Source organism: Pimephales promelas, chromosome 12 (genome assembly GCF_988280905.1).
Source record: "Pimephales promelas chromosome 12, fPimPro1.hap1.1, whole genome shotgun sequence".
Lineage (NCBI taxonomy): Eukaryota > Metazoa > Chordata > Actinopteri > Cypriniformes > Leuciscidae > Pimephales > Pimephales promelas.
The window spans coordinates 22,697,165-22,717,321 of NC_142780.1; the positions used below are offsets into that span (position 1 = coordinate 22,697,165).

General features: G+C 36.4%; 1 protein-coding gene across 1 annotated transcript in view; it reads left to right on the plus strand.

Annotated features, from left to right (window-relative positions):
* Positions 1–20,157, plus strand: part of itga8 (integrin, alpha 8) — a 68,323-nt gene that overhangs the window by 28,784 nt on the left and 19,382 nt on the right. Inside the window, exons 14-21 of the mRNA XM_039679573.2 lie at positions 4,902–4,947; positions 6,876–6,983; positions 9,438–9,493; positions 11,427–11,581; positions 12,945–13,082; positions 13,329–13,396; positions 15,109–15,256; positions 17,292–17,384. Coding sequence (XP_039535507.2) covers positions 4,902–4,947; positions 6,876–6,983; positions 9,438–9,493; positions 11,427–11,581; positions 12,945–13,082; positions 13,329–13,396; positions 15,109–15,256; positions 17,292–17,384 — 812 coding nt within the window. The remainder of the gene's footprint in view (positions 1–4,901; positions 4,948–6,875; positions 6,984–9,437; positions 9,494–11,426; positions 11,582–12,944; positions 13,083–13,328; positions 13,397–15,108; positions 15,257–17,291; positions 17,385–20,157) is intronic.

Below are 20,157 nucleotides of genomic sequence, written 5' to 3' on the forward strand. Positions count from 1 at the left end.
CTCAAATCTTACTGAACATTTTAGAGCCGATTGTTTCAAGACTATATAGATAACCATTTGCAGGTGACTGAACAAGCTATTTATAGCCTGTGTGTGGGTGACAGACATGTTGACTGGGCTCCAGATGAAGTTTTAAGGGTTCCACTCTCTTTCCTCAGACCCAGGTGTTTCTGAGTATCTGTGAGAAGAAATAATCAGGAAGTTTAAAGCACCTACATATATGTTTCATACTTTTTTATTTTTTTATTTTTTTTGAATTTGAAATGATCCCAACTAGTCTTCACATAGTGTTTATGGATTAGTTTATATTGAAATGAACCGTCTGGGTGAATATTTAGAGCTTTTAGAAGAATACAGATCTGCATGTTCCCACAATCCATCACAGCTGCGCCATAATCTTGTTTTGACTAAAAGAAACATGAATTAACTGATTCATTTTCAGAAACAGAACTACAGAAACACTCATTGTGTTTCTAAAGCCAAACTCTGCTGTAACGCCTCAAGCCCATTTCAACAAAAACAGAGCGATGTATTCATTCTTTCTGTCCTTTAATCTCCCCTTTCATTTTTTAAGGGCATTGTACAAAATCATCAAAGCAGATGCTGTCACATGCTTTCTTTATAGAGACAGGAAGTCAGATCGTTAGGCAGCTTATATGCACATGTGTGTCGCATGAGTGTGTGTGAGAGTTTGCTCTTTCATGGTGACAGGATTGTCATCTTTAATATGTTCTAATAAACGCAGATCTTTTCCATTCATGAAAACCATAGATGGATGGTAGAACAATCACACACAGGTGTGACACACACACACACACAATGATGTTGAACAGACCCAGAAATCAAAACGAAAGACAGAAAACAGGTTTTCCTGTCTCTTCCTCTCAGAATGGATAAATCACAGCTTTTTAGAGATGTGATCTCCGCACTCTTTGATCTGTGTGAATGTACTAATCGACCTCTTCTGATCTATATCACTTTCATTAGTTCATTCAGATTAAAATAGCTTTGTTGTATTCTACTTTCGTAAGTTGCTTTGGATAAAGGCATCTGCTAGATGAATAAATGCAAATGGGGGATGTTAAAATTTGTATTTAGTATTTTAGAGTCAGACCTGACATTTAAGAAGCAGGTAAAAATGTTTTCTGTATAGTGATAAATAACATATTGATTATTTATACAGATTATTTATAAGTTGATTATTTATACAGAATCAACTTTCAACAGATGGTGCTAAAGTTTATGCAATCAATGATATTTTATCATATTTAATACTGTGTATCATCATGGTCGCAAAATCTACTCTTAAACCTTTACATAGTTTATATAAAGACAGACAAGAGCTTCTTCTAGCTTTTTCTATAAGAGCTGTTCATATTTGGAATTACCAATTATCACAGTGTCCTCTTATGTCCTCTTTTACTCTTATGCTTTTCAAATTACAAGATATGGCTAAGGAAAAGACAAATATGTGTTCATTGAAATTTTTTAATACTTTAGTTATAGCATTTGAATTTTCTTCCTGCCCTAGGACTGTGGGACACAAGATGTAATTTAGCTGTGTAGCTAATTCTGGGGCAGTCATGTACTGTCCATTGTCCCTTATACACTTTTAAAATAATTATAATAAAAAAAAATCTTCAGATTGGCTGGGATTTTTGTCACATTGTGCCGCAGTTTCATGTTCAGTGTGTTGTGTACAAATTGCTTGGTTGGTTGGAAACTTGGTTGACAGTGTTTGAGTATGTCTACAGATATTAGAAATAAAATACTGTTTTCCATTAGCGCTATACATGGATTAAATCATCACACACAGATACCTTTCCTGTTTATATGCCTTTTCATTTGTGTGTGTGTGTGTGGTTTGGGGTTTATGTGAGGGCTAGAGTGAACTTTGGTTAAATGCAGGGTTGAAGTCAAAGGTCAAGGGTCATTCATCATGACCTGCTTAAACAGCAGTGGAGATTACATACTCCACATTTCCTGTCCACCGCTTCAGGCATCGTTCACAGAAAATGCACATTTAACAATTCCTTCTTTCATTTTACTTTAAAAAGACTTTAAAATACCAAATGGCGAAATGGCAAAACAGAATTTGTCGTTCTGTGTATAAAAAACGGAAAAATAGTGGGAAGATTTGCGATTCAGAATTCTCCTTTCCACTATATTTCTACATTATATTGCTTCCAAAAACATGATATGTTGTTACTACGTGAAACTAATGTTACATTCAGGACCCATTAGAAATGTTTTGGAACTTGGGTGGGCACCCTATAAATATGCATGTACTACCAATCCGATCAAGAACATTTCTATCCAAAATCTACAGGGAGGAGTTCGGTTTTGGTTTTCTTCTTTGGATGGATGCGTGATTGTATGTCAGGTGAAATGAGAGAGAAATTCTGAACTGGAGGTAAAAGAGAAGATTTCATTAGTTGGCTGTGCTCCGGCATTTCATTGGCTAGAGGATGAAGATTACTATAACAGACTCTAACCGTATTAAAGTTCAAGTGTTTGAGCTTCTTCCATCTCCTCCCTCCATCATTCCACCTCCTATTAACCTATCCCTGCGGTTAAGACCCTTGTGTTGTGGTGGCCAAAGGGTTCGACATGAATATTTTGAGGTAGACTATTGTGTTGCACACACACATTTACACCTCACTGCTATTCTGAGGAAGTTAAGCGCTCAAATGAACTTTCCAGATGTGAGAATGTAATAAATTGAATTATTCTGTCATCTTCTCTGCCTTTACAAGATGAGAGCTCATGCCTTCAGGATGTGTGTGTGTGTCTGTCAGTCGGTGTTAGCATGCGTGTTTCTGTCCATTGTGTTTGAGGTGTGTTTTCTGTCACAATACCAAAAGTTGCTGACTCGGTTTACTATGGGCTCTTTGCCAGGGGTGTTTCATTCCTGAAGGCAGGACCTGATGGAAAGCAAAGCCAGTGATCGACCTCAGTGAAACAGGAATCAAAGCCGCAGTCTCTGAGCACTCATTAGGGTGCTGGAGCTGTTCTGGAACATTCCTGCATGCGAGTCTCTGAGTTGGCCTGACTGCATGCATCCCTTCAGGAGCGATTTGTACTCTTCCTTCCTATTAATGCTTTGTACAATTCAAAAACTAAGGAGAGAGATGGTCTCTTGCTGAAGTTTGATTAAAGACTGGATGAAACCGACCTTGTGTGAAGGTTAAAGTTTAATGTGTACTTATTCGAAATTCTATACTTATCACAAAAATTATTTCACCATCAAAGAAAACAAAATGTCTAATATTGTCTGAGTGGGTGTCAGAAGCAGATTTTTGCTATGGTTTATGTTGGTTCAATTATAGTTTAATGAGATGTCAGAGATGAATGGATGGTTATAGCTTTAGCAGAGGCCATAGAGGAACTAACACACACACTCTGCCAACATTTCCACTGTTCAGGTACTGGAGGTATGGTTATATAAAATATAGAATATTTGGTTATAATGTTGTCCGTGACCAGGTTTTGTTTTGTCTGATCATTTAAAAAAAAAAAAACATTTCCACAGAAGACATTTTCACTATCATTTCCTTGTTACTTTTGTTAGGTTACATTAGTTGGAGTAGGGCTTGCTACTGTATGTAGAGAAACAGTAAAGATTTGGGAAGAAGAGGAAAGAATGGAGGAATTTTTTCTAAATTTGAATATATTTTGAATTATAATTTAGTCCTCTGATTGCAAAGCTGAATTTTTTGCATCATTACGCCAGTCTTCAGTGTCACATACTCCTTCAGAAATGATTCTAATATGCTGATTTGCTGCTCAAAAAACATTTGTCTTTATCACAGTTAAAACGATTGTGCTGCTTAATATTTTTGTGGAAACCGTAATACTTTTTTTTAATAGAAGGTTTAAAGGAACAATTTTTTTTAAATAGAAATATTTTGTAACATTTTAAATGTTTTTGTTGTCACTTTTTTCATCAGTTAATTGTGTCTTTGGTAAATAAAAACATTATTTATATATATATAAGACAGAGAGAGAGAACTCATATTAGCTAGTTTTATTCACAATATCACAATGAAGTAAACAGAGGTGAATTTTAAACATTTTCACCTTTGATTTAAACAGATTTCATCATAGTTGTCTTATCCCCAACTGCTTTATTTATTAAAATATTTTTTTTCTTTATTTTTTCTTACTTCAATCAAAATGCATGAAAAAAACTGTTATTTTTATTGTTTATATAAAATCCATTAAACTACTCCTATACATGTTTTGCCTACCAGGAAAACATCAGCAACTGCATGCAGGTATTAGCAAATCAATTACTAATTAAGTCTATTAAGTTTTGTGGGACTAGTTGGTTTGTCTCACTTAACATTATTGATGGCGATTCAATTGATGGTATTATTGAACCTTGTCGCATGATTTGTGTTAAGGCCCTGATTCATTTAAATGACATTACGATTCTTCTGTTGCATCATTAAAATCCCATATAGGTTGGAATTCATGTTTGCTGTGCCCACCTTCATTAAGAGAAGAGGGAAACCATTCAGCATGGTGTATTTATCTTTCCTTTAATGAAATGTGGCCCGGTGCACCTCTGAGTTGAATGAGATTAAAGCCTCACAAGTTCTCAGTGGCTCTCTGGGGTTTCTCTTTGGCTCTGTTCAGAGATGGCAGGTGATGTAAGACGCTAGACTGGTAGAATGAGAAACGGGTCGAGTAATCTTTGATAGAGACTGCTGGAGGCCCAAATCACTTCAAGCTGCAGTGTGCTTTGAAGCTTTATGATCCAGCCACTCGTTCTCTTTCTTCCTCTTTCTTTTGCAACAGACATTTTTCACATTTTCATATATATTTTTCACACATGTTTTCATATCATATTGTCTGTCCTGCACCTCTTAGTACAGTATATTTCACTCTCTTTACAGATTTGCTGGTCGGTGCATTTGGAGTGAGTAAAGTTGTGGCCTACAGGTGAGACATTTTACACTTTAAATGCACCATATGATACAACATTGTCAATTACAAATGTTGACAATTTCATATTTTATATTTTAAAATGTTAACATGCACCTTCATAATAAGTTGTAGCTCACAAATATACAAATTAAATAAACTTTGTTTTTCAGGTAAAGTAGCATAGGGTTATTTAACATGTAGCAAGAAATACTACTGTATGAACTAAATGTAAATTGATTCATATAAAAGATAAAAAAGTGATTTTTAAGAATGAGTGCATGGATATAGTTGTACATCCGATTTTAACCCATTTGTTTTCATTTGCCAAGGACATAACAGACTCTGTATACATTTAATACTACACAACATGGGCATTTTGACATAATTGTGTGTAGATGTGAAAGAGAACTGAATTTGGGATTGCATGCGTGCGCACTTCAGCTATGTGTCCATCAGCGCGAGCACCGCATTGAGTCCATGTTCTCGGCTAATTGTGATTAACGTTAATGACTTTAAGTAACTTATAGTACTACTGCGAAGTTAAAATAAAGAAGTGTAACACTTTAGAAAATCAATGCAAAGCTAGAAGATAGAATCGCAATTTAGATATGAATAGATTTTTTTCCCTGCACCCATAATATGTATATGTATGTGTATATTTTACTAGTTTATAGCAACATAACACATATTCTGACCTAAACTTACTTACAGCTTTCTCTACACTCACATGTTTTCTCAATTAGAGTGAACAGCACAGAAAACACCTGTGTTGAGGTTTAGCTGGAAAGAAACCTGATACATACTGTATGAAGTTGTTTTTCTCTGTTCCATGATACGATAGTAACATATTTAAAAAATTGCATAACAGACTATATTGAAATGTCTGGCTTCATAATGCATTCATGAAGAATTCTTCAGTTGTAGTTGACAGGAGTACAGTCAGTGAACATTATCTACAAACTTGTGGCATGTCTAGTCTGAGTAGTCAAGACTTCCATTGGGTGTTTTTGCTCAGGTTTCCCTCAGAAATGTTTCAAAATAGGCCCATTTCTCCTGCCTCAAAGCCACCAAAAACACACAAACACATTAACAAGTCCCAGCACACACACACAAGCGGTGTCAGTGTTAAAGCGATTAGCTGTAGTGGGCTCTGGTGTATTTGTGTAAGCTAACATTTCCACTGTTAATCCAGTTTGAGTGCTAGTCTCAACAGACTGAATGTGAGACCAGAGCAGAGACCGGCCCCATGTTTAGTTCTCATTTACTCAGCCCGTCTGATGTTTCATTAGAATAAGACTCAGAGTGTTCGTCATACTCATATTTTAGTCAGAATGTGAGTCTGATAATGCTCCATAGGGCTTTGATTATGAGGCGTGTCCGAACCAGGAAAAAAAACCAATCTGCACTCAATTGGATAGTCGGTAGACCTACAACCAATCAGTAAGGCAACTACTTTGCATATCATTGTCAACTGTCTACAGAACTTACTTACTGTATTTTAGAAGTAAAATAACGAGTGTTGCTTTTTTTACTTGGCCACAACGTCCCATCTTAGTGACCATCGGAGCCAGCTGATAAGTTACACTTTTGCCGAATCATGTAGGAAGGACGGTAAAAATATCTTTCCGATCGACAAATGCGAGAAAAATATCTTTTCCTCTCTGCCGTGCGCGCGCTATGCATGTTAAACTAATTTGCGGGCATCAGCAATATGCGGGAGACTCCCAGAACTTCCGGGAGACTTGGGATGTCCGCAATCATATCAAGATGGATAAAATAGATATACCTTTTTCATTGAATATCCTTTTCCATTCTGAAATGCATCTCATTACAGAAATAAAATGTGTTACCAACTGAAATTCACATTGACTTTAAGTCTTGCTATTTATTTTGTTAAACACAATTGATATTATTCCCACTCTATTGTCTCCCAACAAAACTAGGGCAAGGCCAGTGGTCACTGTGAATGCTCAGCTGATTTTGATGCCCAAAATTTTCAATCCTGAGGACAAGTCCTGCCACATGCCCAATTCTGATGACATGGTAACCTGGTAAGTGTCAACTAACTATTTATCCACTGCTAGTTCTGGCAGAAAGATGTAACTATTATGTACTACATGCTCATAAAAAACATTTGAAAGTTCATGTTTTGATTTATCTCTTCTAGATGAAGTGTTTAGTTGATGGGACTGACTTTAGTCCTGTTAAAAGGGTAAACCAAAGCAGTCAGGGCCAAAGAGCTATGGCTGACTTGGAGGTTTTAAATCCATGTGGTCTATAGTACCACATTACAGCAGTTTTTTTTCCTTCTCTGTGGTAAAACTAAGTGTTTCTGGAAGTCTCAATACATTCTTCCAAACCGCACAAACATACACAGAACCCTGCATTCTTACCCCGTATGTGGATGGACATTGTGTCCCACGAGCAGTTTTTGGGCTCTGTGATGGTAAACATACCAGATCTGTTTGGCTGCTTGGGCCGCATGTGTCTTTGTGTTAGGGTTGGCATTGGGAAGAAAGAACTGGAGGCTTTGGAGAGACAAACGAAAGAACTAAAGTGTGGAATTCTGCAATAACAAAAGAGTAGCTTAGCAAAATAAATGTACAAACTGTAGTTGGAAACAGTGACACACACATGAACACAGTGAAAAACAGAACAATAAGAGAGCATTAAAAATATATATAAATTAAAAAACACCAGCATGGTTAAGGTTGAGAAAGTTGTTTTTTTTTTTTTTTACTTTATATTTTTCTATATGACTATGATATATTCTTCCTGCAGCAATGAAACACATTGTGTGAAATTAGAAAAATGTAGTATTTCACTAGTTTTTGGACCCATCAGTACTTAATAAATAAAAAGCTAGTTAAATGCTTCTGGTTTGAATTTTTCTATTCTAATTTAATAATTTAAATGTAATATAATTGAATTTGTTTCAATTATATTTTTTATATAATATGTTATAACAACAGCAATAATAGTATTGCATTATTATATTATTACTGAACATAAAACAAATATGATAATTGAGAATTTTGTTAACTATAAATTATATTTTTAATGTGAGTTAAATATATCTGAAGGCAGTAATGCTTTATAAATGAAAGATTACCAATAAAACAGCCTATTTACATGCAGTGCAAAAGTGTGTTAGATGACAAGTAAATAGTGTCAAACCACACACCCACACACGACTGCCATTAATACTGAGGAGTGAGGAGTATTTACAGATGGGTTGCAGGGCTGGAAGAGTTCCAGTGGGGTCAGAGCAGGAGTCTTGGGGGGTCAACCTCCGGGCATTGCCGTGTTTCCACGTGTTTGTTGGCCTGCATGATTATGCGTTTACCCTGGTCACAGGGGAGGAGAACTAACAAGGCATCATTAAATTAGCGGGGCCACTTCCTCCCCTAAATATGCATACTCTCTCTTTCTCTTTCACCTTTCTCTCTCACTGTACAGCATACACATGACTTCTGCTGTGCATTTTAAAATGCACCACTACCCGGAGGGGTCATGGCAGGGTTTCCATGGTTCGAGCCCAACGCACAATGCTGGATTCCATCAGACATGGCCCCATGGGTATTTCGTGTTGTTCATGAGGCACAGCATCCAGCTGTTTATCGCTAATTTAAACTCAGACACGCTCAATGCTGTCTAAGTGTGTATTGGAGGCCTAATGGGGTGTTTCTGATTAGACATATTTGGGTTGTATGCAATGCTATGCATCGGATTGGCCCGTTGGGCCATTAAGACTGCAGTTGTGAGTCCCTGAGCTCAGATATCATTACACGTTCAACATGACGGAAATACAGTTATTGAGCACCAGCTGGAGAGGTGTGAGGGTGTTTGAATGAGTGTTTTTTCTGCGCTCTCACCTTACAGCTTGTGTGCGTGTGAGATGTTTGTGACAGAGTGCCATGTTTCAGTTCTGGTTGTGTTTGTTTTTTGGAAATAAAGGGATAGTTTTAAATTGATACAAGAACCCTATCGCAACAGAACTGCAGTCTTAAGATTCTAGTAAATTAATTGTGTGGCCCATTCTCAGGATATTGTGTGTGTATGTGCGTGTGTCAGTGTTTACATATTAGACTTCATATAATTGGGGTTTTGAAATGTTCTTGAATATTTATTGACAATAAAGAGCTTGTATGAGATCTTGAAGAGTGAAAAAAGTGTCTTGTTTTTTTTCTGATAGAAATAGGAAGTCGTTCTTTGTAATTGTCGTCTTCTGTTAGTAGATTATTAGAGTGAGCGAGGGATAGAAAGATGAAGTGAGGAAAGGAGAGACGGAAGAGACCGAAAGAGGCAAATTCAATTAGGTTATTAAATATTGAGGATCATAAAGTCCCTCAGGATCCCACTTTCCATTTAGCTTCATATACAAACACTCAACCCTTATTAACAATCCTCTTCCTCTCTTTTGTTAACATCACTTTAATGTTGTCATTTTTGGACTGTCATTCAGTTCTTCTGTACTGAATGTCTCTCTCTCTCTCTTCTCTCAGTCTGTCAGTTAATGTGTGTGCTAAGATCTCTGGAATTGGTATTCCTGATTATGTAGGTAAGTGCATTTTGTTTTATCTTTTACTTTTAATTAAATGCATTTAGTTTCAGTAAACTAATGTAGTCTTATCAACAAATACTTGAGGAAATGCATTTTTCCCCATTCATTTTCTCCATAAAGTTTTTCAAAAATAAACATTTCTTACTTTTGAACCAAACCAAACAGATCTATACGAATTACACATTTTGATTCAAAGCAGAACACTAATATTAATAATAATACGTACATGTTTCAAAGTCCTTGTACCTAAATCAAGTTCACATCACAAAACCATTGCAAATGAAATACACATCAGCCTTGAGTCTGACTATAAAATATAAAACTATTAATGATCAGTCATTTATTTTTTGTGTAAAACTATAATTAAATCATTTGTTAAGACATTTATAACATATTATTCAGATCTATACTATATAGTTAAAACGTTAGGGGTCAGGAAGTTTTTTTTGGTCAAAAGTAACAGTAAAGGCTTACATGATTACAATATATATATATATATATATATATATATATATATATATATATATATATATATATATATATATCAAATAAATGCTGTTCTTTTGAACTTTCCATTCTTCAAAAAATCTTGAAAAAATATATTATCAGTTTTACACAACAATATTTGACACTTGCCTACTCTAGATGTGAGCACTGCATCAAACAAAAATAGAATCCATTATAATCCCTGACGCTTTCTACACTTGATGCAGTATACAGATGCACGTTCAGTTTCTAATATAGGTTACTCTACGAGCTTGAGGCGTTGATACTGTTTCCTATGCATTGCCGTTAGCCAATCATAACAGTGGCCATATACTGACGAGCCTTAAAGGAACCGCACCTTAAAATTTACCTCATTTTAGACAGAGGATCAGAATTAAGGTGAACATTTTTTGCATACCATATATATATATATATATATATATATATATATATATATGAAAAGTTCAGATGCAAAAGCCTCTAAATGTCATTTGAAATTTTCTTCTTTAATGATGATTTTTATCAAACTTGTATATTTAAGTTCAGTAATTTCACTTAAATGGCAATAATAATTACCTATTAATTGTTATTTAAGTGAAATTACTGAACTTAAATATACAAGTTTGATAAAAATCATCATTAAAGCAGAAAATTTCAAATGGCATTTAGAGGCTTTTGCATCTGAACTCTTCATATAGATATATAGATATATATATATATATATAGTGTGTGTGCACAAAACATAACATTACTAGTGAACCTTAAGGAACATATTAAAAAAAAACACTTTCATGACCTCTTCATTTAGAGCTTATACTATATTTAGAAAATTGTTAATAGTCAAATTTATGGCTAAGTCTTTTTCTCTATGGAGAAAATGAATGGAGAAAATGAATTAGACTTCCAAAACTCTTATGTTGCAAAGGCAAAACAAATTATTTTGTCATGCAGTACATATTTTCTCTTGACACTTGCTAAGATGGAGACATTTTATATTTTATTGTTTTCACTTATATGTGTTGTGCTTAGTGTGAGTTTATGTCTCTGCTCTTGTTGAACATCTGTACATAAGTGCACTCAGTAATGGCCAAAATGGAGAAGGTGCCAAACTCAGTTAAATCAACAGGCAATAAAAGCCACTTTCTCAGCACTTCTGAACACAGGCCTGTTAAAACTCAGTGCATATGGTTTTGGAGATGACAAAGAACAGGTGTGGCTGTGTGCGTTCCTGTGCCTGTGAGAGTAACACAGGCTGGTGTGTGTGAGGTGCACGTTTGTTGGAAACACTATTTGATTGTTGTTCAGAAGCCCTAGTCATTAACCTTAAGAACATGCAATTTTTATGGTCCAAAACCTGTTTGGTCCGAGCAGAAATTGTCTGAATTAGACTCTAAATCTGGAACGAACAATAGCATACTTGTCTTTCTCTCTCTCTCTCTTTCAGCTCTGACAATGAACCTGCAGTTGGATTGGCTGAAGCAGCGTGGAGCAGTTAAGCGAATCTTGTTCATGGATTCTCACCAGCACCAGAGAACCCAGCAGTTGGTTCTGGGTCAAGGGGACCGCCAACATTGCCACAACTACTCTGTTTACCTGCGGGTAAGCCTTATAGGCCACATGCATCACAGAGCATTGCTGAACTGGCCTCATTCCTCTTAAAAAATTCTTGTTTTATCTTCACTACAAATTAACCCATGGGAAAGTTAATTGTGAGCCAAACCAAGCTTCTAGTGCAACACAGCTCATCTGGACGGAATAAACGACGTGAGAACCCTTTCATAAGAGTGTGTCGCAAAAATAAGACCAAAAATCTGTTGGGCTGAGGTGACACAATAATTGAATGCAATCTTAAGTGTTTATGGGTGTTTATGGGACAACTCGGGCCATGGGAAAAACTTTTATTAGCCAGCTCAATTTGAACTATGATAAAATATCAGGCAACATTGACCTATCACTGTGATACATGGCAAATATAAAGCACAAACATTCAACAACTTATGAATATAAATTAGATTCTGTAAAAAAAAAAAAAATGTATTATTATTAGGGCTGTGCAAAAGTTAATTGCGATTAATCGCATCCAAAATAAAAGTCTGTGTTTACATAATATATTTGTGTGTGCTGTATATAATTATTTTGTATATATAAATACACACACATGCATGTATATATTTAAGAAAATGTGTTATTCATATATAAAATATTTATATTTATATAATATAGATTATGTATTTATAAATATATAAAGAATTTAAGCGCAAATAATTCTTAAAAATATACATGCATGCATAGGTATTTATATATACAAAATAATTATATACAGCGCACACAAATATATTATGTAAACACAGACTTTTATTTTGGATGCGATTAATCGCAATTAACTTTTGCACAGCCCTAATTATTATTATACATTAAAAATGCACTGATTAATGATTATTATTAAATAAAAACGATTTAATTATATATATGTGTGTATACATAAACTGATAAATGATTATATACATGTACTGTATATATATATATATATATATATACATTTATTTATTATGTTTATATTCTATTAGTTTTTGCAATACACTTTATTATCAAGGTCATGTTTTTTATTACAAATTTAGTTTGAGCAGCATATTTATGTCTGTAACAGTTAGTTTGGATTTGTGTAAATAATTTGTGTTTTGATGCAGCAGGCTCACATACTTTCCTCACAGCCTAGCTGCTTTTGCTTTTTCTTCACAAACCACTGCGTAAACATAAACATGATTCCTAGTTTTCTCAAATCCTCATAACTTATTAAATAACTGTATTTATTGGCCTTGGATCTCTGAGGCAAGCATGCTCATACAACAGCCGTGATTCAGTCAAACAGATCGATGTCAAAGGACAAAGAAGTGAGACTTGTCAGTTCTGTTTGCAATCCACCTCTCTCTTTTTTGTCTGATCCTTATCTGTTTGTGTGTAGGATGAGGGAGAGTTTAGGGATAAACTGAGCCCTATCAGCGTGGCACTGAACTACAGTCTGGACCAGAATTCCCCTCCACCTGGTCTACAGCTGCGGCCCATTTTAGATCACTATAGCAAGACCTTCCACCATGAGCAGGTTTGCATTCAACATAAGTGTTTAGTTGGAGATGTGTGCATCATATTAAGTTAAATTATGATGCCATGACATGCAGGGTTAATAGAGGGTTCAAAACAAGACAACATCTTGTTGGCTGATTTAAACAAAGACTTAATTAGATAAAAGACTTAATTAGATAAAAAAAAATAAGACATAAGTTCAATTCAGTAAACAAACAAACCCAAAGACGGAAAGAGAAGATATTTTCTCTCTCGTTTCCTTTAGGCAAACATCCTGTTGGACTGTGGGGAAGACAACATGTGTATCCCAGATCTCAAACTTTCTGCTAAAATGTGAGTCCGTGGGTCTGATCCGTACATGTGTGTCCCATTGAATAACTGTTTGTATATTTGTTATAATTTATGTGCTGTGTTGTATTATGCATCCTCTGTTTATGTCGTTTCTTGATTTTAGCCATATACATATATATATACTGTATATATTAGGGGTGGCACGGTTTTAGGGACACGGTTTTCGGTTCTGTACGGTTCTTGTTATTTTTTTCTTTTAATATTTAACATTCCAGAAATGTACTTCAGCATGTGATATATAGCTTAATTATCCACACTTTAGGATACAGTATAAAAAAATGATATTCATTAGGGCTGTGAATCTTTGGGTAGACAGCGAATCGATTCGATTCACGATACATAGGTTTTCGATTCGATTCATGAACGATTTGTGCAAATTCAGAACGATTCGATTCGATGCGATTCACATCCAAATTCGATGCGATTCGATTAATTCGATTCGATTCTTAATTTTTTATATGCATTATAGTATTATTTCAATGCTTCACCCAATGGGTCTTTGTCTGGGTTTGAATTAGCCTACACAGCGGCCTTCGGGGGTCAGATAGTGGGGATTTTGTCCATTGTTAATGTTAGTTCATGTTTGTTTTTAATTTTAATGAATATATTATTATTAAAAAAAATCAATGGCCTACAAATTAGCATTTGCAAGTAGCAAATACTTTGAAAAAGGCTTTTAAAGTATTGCATTAAATGACTACATGCACAAATTAATGGAGACGTTTTCATTAGTTTCATTTTGCGTCCTCTCAGTGCACTCGTTATCATCTTTTCACTGGATTTTGCTCGCGCTCGGTCCCATAGCTCTCATGCTTTCATAACGTTAACTAGAGATTTTTGAGCAGTCCATGTTTGAGCTCTCTGTCGAGAAAGCAATAGTTTTGAGGCAAACCGCTCAAGCCATTGATAAAGCTGCCATGCCATTGCGTGGGCACTATGAAATAAAACGCTTTTATTCGTTTATTACATGGACTCTCCGTACACGCAAGGTGGTCTCTCGCTCGCTTTCCCTCTCTGCCGAGTGCGTGCAGCCGTGTGTGAACGCGCGATACGCGGTTTGGAGCACAACCTCTGTCTCGTATGCACGCTCGCTTTAGATTCCGGGAGATTTTAACTAATTTGCGGTAATACAAGCTGATCACGACATGAGTAGCTCAACAGGTAGAAAGATAAACTCATCTTTCAGGCATTTGACCGACCGTGCTTCAGCGTGAGAAATCAGGGGTGTGTGAGCGCCTGAAACCAATCAAATGCGGATGTCGTATGACGGCCAACGCGTGAGGCAGCTTGTACCAGAAACACTTTAAGGTTGTGTTTATATATTTTAAACCACTGAATCGCTATAAAATCGTGATTAATTCGATTCTTAGCCTTTTAAATCGATTATTCACGTAAATAAACGATTCACGATTCAAAATACATGTTTCAGGATCGATGCATATGCATCGCCAGGATTTATAATCGATGCATCGAGAAAACGAGTGAATCGTTACACCCCTAATATTCATGCAATCATGCACAAACTGAATTTGACTCTTTGACTTTAAGCACATTTTGGGACTATCTCAGAGGAATCTATATATATATATATATATATATGTCTAACATTGATCAAGTGTAACATTTAACAGACATATATTAACATTTAAGTGATCTTAAATGCAGATTTCTTTTTTCTTTTCTTATTTTTACAGGGACCGAACAGAACTTATAATTGGGGATGACAACTTGCTTTTGTTAACCATCAACACCGCCAATAAGGGCGAAGGGGCGTACGAGGCGGAGCTTCATGTGACCATCCCACCAGAAGCAGACTATATTGGTGTGGAGCGCAGGCGTGAGGTAAGCAACATTATATGCCTACGAGATATCGCCGTGTATGTGTTTATGTGGGTCTTGGATAGGCTATTGGATGTAGAAGATAATGAATACTTTAATTTGTGAAAATCTTTTGTATGATGTCTTTAATCTATCTAACTGTCTATTTGTCTATCTACTGTATCTGTCTGTCTGTCGTTCTGCCATTTGTCTATCTTTCATCCTATCTGTCGTTATGTATTTTTATTGTTCTATCGTTCTCTTTATGGCTAGCTTTTAGCTTTCTGCGGCTTCTCTTTCAAGGTAGTGACGAAACGCACTATGTAGCGCTGTTTGTTCGCTGTCGGCTACGGTAGAAACATGACGTCATGACCTTCATAGAAGGGGGTGCCCACAGTTTTGTAGATATAAATGTTTCATTCTAAGGTTATGAAAACATTACGGTTTTATTAAGGAAGTTCTTTATGCACCACAGAAAACATAGTTGGATGTCATATTGCATTTCTGTTAATAGATACTCAAATTTTTTACACATTGCACCTTTAATGTACTTGAAGTGTGAACCAAGCACTAGGAAAATACAAGTATCGGAATGGAACCCGGTATTGGCAGATACTTAATTTTCTTAATATACTTAATATTGGAATTTAGGGCACAAAAAAAACTTGACTGGGACATCCCTAAAATCCCTATACTATGGACGTCCGTGGCTTCACTGTTTGGCTACCCACACTCTTCAAAATATCTTCTCTGTTTAGCAGAAGAAAGCAATTCATATAGGTTTGGAACAACTTAATGGTGAGTAAATGATGACAAATTTTTGGGTGATACTGTATATCCCTTTAAGACAAAAGCCTTTACATTTACATGGATAGCTTGTATTTCTTCATTTTTTAGCACATCACACCTGGTTATGACATAGTCTAACGTGAACTTGGGTCTTGTGAAATATCAGATTTACTAAATGGCTTTAAATCCATCATGGTGAAATTCTAAATCTGTAATCCATTCTGACACAGAGTTAAAAACACAAACATGAGTGCTGCAATGTCTTTGATGTAGTAATGAGGCAGGAATGCAGTGAATGTTGATCTAATTATGGTAAGGTTTCTTATTAAACATAGTGCCTCATGCCTAGATGTGCTCTGTAATGCATTTGCCGGGATCTAACACACTGTTTATTTCATTTAATACAGCCCTACCTATCTTCATTCATATATTCTGCTGTCATTCAGTCATTCCATCATCCCGTTCATGCGTCTGCTTCTTCCAGCATGAGACACTGGCGCTCTGTGGCACTAGCCGCAGAAGATATGATTGCTCTCTGTCTGTCAGTTATGAGTTTAACAGATGCAGTGTATAACTGGTAATTGCAGCGCTTGTTTGAGAGTGGCTCTTAATGCAATTTGCACGACTCCATTAGTCGCTCTTCTGGGAACCGACTGGTTACGGTTTGACTCTGTTTTGGTGAGAGGAAGTGGTTACCAGAGGGAGATGGAGGAAAAGGGAGACTGATGTAGGGGGTTGAAGAGATGACAGGGGTAGGGCCTCAGTGATGTATGATGTGATTGCTATCAGGGAATTCATCATGTACTTTCTCTCCCTCGTTTTCTTTCCTCAGTCCCTCCCTTGACCCTCCTGAGACTTGTTTTCACTGGATTATGCTAGATATTGACCGAGTTTATTATTGCCTGGTTTTGTTTTCAATGATGTCATGCACCTCTTTTATTTCATTTTATAAATTTTATTTAACTTCTATTATTTTAATTACTTTTTCAATATTTTTATTTGAACAGTTTACAGATGTAGCATACAGTGTTTATAAGTGTAAGATGTGTTAGCCTATTGGTAGAGTTTATGATTTGGATGTGGGTGGAACAAATCATTTTTAAGGGTGTTTAAATGTTTTACATTTTTTATGTTTAAAATAGGGGTTCTGAGGGGGCATGTGTCCCTTTGAAAGAGCATAATGCTTCTGTTTGTAATTCAGCATTTAGTTCAACACAGCAGCTATTATAGATTAAACAATGAAGACCTGAAATGTTTCTTTCTCTCTCAGGATCTTCAGCGGCTGAACTGTGAGCACAGGACAGAGAATGAGACCAGAGTTGTGGTGTGTGACCTGGGGAATCCAATGGTGGCTGACACAAACGTAAGAGTCTTGTCACATAAACTCGATTGATACGATGTAATATGTACAGTTTGATTTGACAGAAGTTTACCTAAAAGAGAAACCCAACTGTAGAAAAAAATTGTGGCAACGCAGAGAGTACAGTATGTACTTGCATTGCATTATAAATGGCATTTTGATGCATTTTTCAACACATAAAATTGGGTTTGTGTTCATATGCTTATGTAGATTTTTTGTTCTCACGTACTTGCTTACAGTGAGAGCTTGAATCCCTCAGTGCATTAACATAAATGAGCAGGGCAGAGGGAGGAGGATTTTAGAGGGGTGAGAAAAGGGTTAGACAGCATATCAGTTTGCCCTTTAATAACCAGATATTTAGCAGCGCTGTCAGCTTACTTAGACTTCAGGTCCTGTATGAGACACCTGCTGATGCAGCACACACATACACACACACACACACACACATAAATACACTCACCTAAAGGATTATTAGGAACACCTGTTCAATTTCTCATTTATGAAATTATCTAATCAACGAATCACATGGCAGTTGCTTCAATGCATTTAGGGGTGTGGTCCTGGTCAAGACAATCTCCTGAACTCCAAACTGAATGTCAGAATGGGAAAGAAAGGTGATTTAAGCATTTTTGAGCGTGGCATGGTTGTTGGTGCCAGATGGGCCGGTCTGAGTATTTCACAATCTGCTCAGTTACTGGGATTTTCACACACAAGCAACCATTTCTAGGGTTTACAAAGAATGGTGTAAAAAGTTGAAAAAGCCTTGTTGATGCTAGACGTCAGAAGAGAATGGGCCGACTGATTTAAGCTGAAGAAGAAGAGCAACTTTGACTAAAATCACCACTCATTACAACCAAGGTATGCAGCAAAGCATTTGTGAAGCCACAACATGCACAATCTTGAGGTGGATGGGCTACAACAGCAGAAGACCCCACCGGGTACCACTCATCTCCACTACAAATAGGAAAAAGAGGCTACAATTTACTGAGCTCACTAAAATTGGACAGTTGAAGACTGGAAAAATGTTGTTTGGTCTGATGAGTCTAGATTTCTGTTGAGACATTCAGATGGTAGAGTCAGAATTTGGCGTAAACAGAATGAGAACATGGATCCATCATGCCTTGTTACCACTGTGCAGGCTGGTGGTGGTGGTGTAATGGTGTGGAGGAAGTTTTCTTGGCATAGGCACCTTAGTGCCAATTGGGCATCGTTTAAATACCACGGCCTACCTGAGCATTGTTTCTGACCATGTCCATCCCTTTATGGCCACCATGTACCAATCCTCTGATGGCTACTCCAGCAGGATAATGCACCATGTCACAAAGCTCGAATCATTTCAAATTGGTTTCTTGAACATGACAATGAGTTCACTGTCCTGAAATGGCCCCCACAGTCACCAGATCTCAACCCAATAGAGCATCTTTGGGATGTGGTGGAATGGGAGCTTCGTGCCCTGGATGTGCATCCCACAAGCCTCCATCAACTGCAAGATGCTATCCTATCAATATGGGCCAACATTTCTAAAGAATGCTTTCAGCACCTTGTTCAATCAATGCCACGTAGGTGAAAGGCGAAAGGGGGTCAAACACAGTATTAGTATGGTGTTCCTAATAATCCTTTAGATGAGTAATGTGTAAACATTTTAAGACTGCTTTCCTACTGGCCCCACGGACCCTCAGTAATGGGTCTGTTCTACAGATGTATTCACTGATGTGCCATTAATGACACATACTGTATACATCTCCCTGCTGAAATCAACATGTATGTTCATTAAAGAGAAAATGCACATACGTTACGTAGAACTTTTCTTGCACAGTCACAAGCTTGATTTGAGCATTGTGTAATATTTTTATATTGTAATATTCCTCTCTCCTTTTTCTTTCCTTCCTACCCCTTTGAACACATTTAATGAGAGTCTGGAAAACAAAACAGTGGGTCAAGAGAAAAAGTGGAATGATGGAGTGAGCATGTGAAGGGAGGTTTAAACACAATCGGACAAAGTTTGGGGTTCAGTCTAAACACTCTCTTCATCTATTTACTATTCACCATGACAATCTGTCTCCAGCCATCCCAAATATCTAAGCCTGGGGTGCAATTACAACGGTTACAAAACACATTCTTGACCCGTCACAACACACTCATACACGCACTCCTAACACAACATCCTGCCTGCATCTCATTTGCAGGTATATACACAGAAACAAACACACACAAACATGTTCATGAGTATGTCTAGATAGCCTTTACATCAATTTGTATTTTTTGGACTACATTTTCATTGGTGGTGTTGTGTTGTTTACTATTGCTATTTGTTGTAATGGCTGTAATTTGTGAACTCTAAGGTGATTTTAATAACATTTATAAGTCATCTACTTCTCCATCTCTCTTGGTCACTCCATCAGGTTCCCATTTCCTCAAAGCCCTCAGGGTGAACTGATCATTAGGTTCAAGTCCGATTCATTTCTAAATCATCCCTATTAGCATTACCCTTTTATTGAAATACAAAAAAAATCAAGTTACTTAAGATGACCTGAGTGTATTGTATCACTATCCCAAATAGATGTATGCAGCTGTTAAGGTTATTTCAGCTGTAGATATTTGGGATCTAAGATAGATTTCGAGATAAATTATTTTGGAACATATAAAGAAAAACCGAGGTCTGTCCAACTACAAAAAAATGTTGTATAAAAATTCTGTGAAATAGTGAATTTGAGCTGCAGTAACAATAGTCAGCTTTGCAGAGAGGGTTTTTAACGGACTCACTGTCTTTGTGAAT